Source organism: Agrilus planipennis, unplaced genomic scaffold, assembly GCF_000699045.2.
Source record: "Agrilus planipennis isolate EAB-ADULT unplaced genomic scaffold, Apla_2.0 scaffold11, whole genome shotgun sequence".
In the NCBI taxonomy this organism is placed as follows: Eukaryota; Metazoa; Arthropoda; class Insecta; order Coleoptera; family Buprestidae; genus Agrilus; species Agrilus planipennis.
Window position 1 is genome coordinate 2,842,601 of NW_020440736.1, and position 1,730 is coordinate 2,844,330.

Here is a 1,730-nt window from a genome sequence, read left to right on the forward strand (position 1 = left end):
GGTAGAAAAGGTTAGAAATGAAGAGGTACTGGAAAGAATAGGAGAACAGAGGACTCTATGGAAGTCAATTAAAAATAGGCGAAATCAGTTGGTAGGACACCTCCTCAGGCATGAAGGTCTAGTCAGAGATATATTAGAGACAGAAACGGGAGTTAAAGGGGTAGAGGTAGACCTAGATTAGATTACTGTTCGCAAATAGTTAAGGATGATGATGATGATGATGAGGAAATAGCTCTTTGTACTATTGTCAACCCTTAGTGCTTCGAACCAGTGGCGAACTGGCCGCCCCTTTACAGTACTACTGGACATTACCTATCATAATTTTGTGATAACTGAAATGGGACTCGCTTCAGTTTATTTATTCTTTTATAAAAGATCTGTGCACTCCCAGAGGAGGTGAAGTTCCGAACAAAGTTGTCGGATCATGGGGTTCTTTCTTAATATGCAATTAAAACTTCAGTCTATTTATTAAGGTTTAATCACACGTATGTGGGTAAACGCTAATTTCACATTATATTTTTTTCTAAAAGCAAATAGCCCATAATAGTGTTACATTAAAACAAGATAAGACAGACGTATGTATTTTAAATGTAAACATCACTCTTGTTAAAAATTGTTTATTATTTGTTTGGTATTGATAAAAGTTGAGATAAGTGAAGAACAGCGATAATAAATAGTGAAATGATTCCAGAAATAAACACTTGGCAAAACTTTTTCATTAAAATGGACATTTCGTTTGCAGGAAAACAAGCGTTAGTGACTGGAGCTACTTCAGGTAAATTTTGTTGTTACAACGAAGTAAATTAAAATTCTGTTTTGTTGAATCTTTTTAGGAATTGGAAAAGAAATTACTCACAGATTAGTTCAATGTAATGCAAAAGTTATTGCAGTCGGTAAAAATCCGGAATTGTTGAGTGAGTATTTCAAAACGACTAAAACCATTTTAACATTTTATACGATCCATAATACGTACAACAGTGCGTTCAACCCAACAAATAGCTTGAACATTGTACGGGTTAGAAGAAAGTTTGATATAAAAATGGTAGGTACAGACTGATCAACACAGTTTGGATGACATTTTTTCTTCTTCGTCTTGTTTTTTTGTCAAGAATTTTTCTTGAAATTTAAATGAAACCGCCCTTGAGATATAACCTATATAATAATAAAAAAATAATTAAAATATTAATATTAGTAGTAAGGATATAAAGCAGAGGATAGTGCAGGGTTGAATCGCCTTCAATAAATAGATGTCTCTTCTATGCTCATGAACCGTTTAAACACTAAATCAATGAAGTTTTAATTCTAGGCTTCTTTGTTCACTTATTTTTTCTTAGAAAATATCTAACACAAAAATATTTAAAAAATTCCATGATCATCTATATATCAATATTAAGGTGTTTCAAAAAACTGACTATTTTGTTTTTTTTTTTAAAGAACATTGAAAAAACGACAGAGTATCCCTAGACATAGATCCTGTTAAAATATGAACCTTAATATTAATATTTACCGGTGGCATTTTGCAATTTTCTATTTCGCGTTTAAATAATAGGAATTCGTTTTCTTGTTTAATTTTGGTATTTTATAACTCGACAACAAATAGTTACCGATACATATTCGATAATTATCGATAGTTATTAATATATCGATATATATCGATATTTTTGCCTATAACTAACCGTGTGAGATATCAAATGAAAGGGCTTCTTGTAAGGATCTGAAATATATATATA

At 31.2% G+C, this 1,730-nt stretch overlaps 1 protein-coding gene across 1 annotated transcript in view; it reads left to right on the forward strand.

Annotated features, from left to right (window-relative positions):
• Positions 1-663: 663 nt before the first annotated feature.
• Positions 664-1,730, forward strand: part of LOC108733892 (L-xylulose reductase-like) — a 7,481-nt gene continuing 6,414 nt past the window's right edge. The window contains exons 1-2 of the mRNA XM_025979871.1: positions 664-775; positions 834-1,051. Coding sequence (XP_025835656.1) covers positions 682-775; positions 834-1,051 — 312 coding nt within the window. The 5' untranslated portion in view covers positions 664-681. The remainder of the gene's footprint in view (positions 776-833; positions 1,052-1,730) is intronic.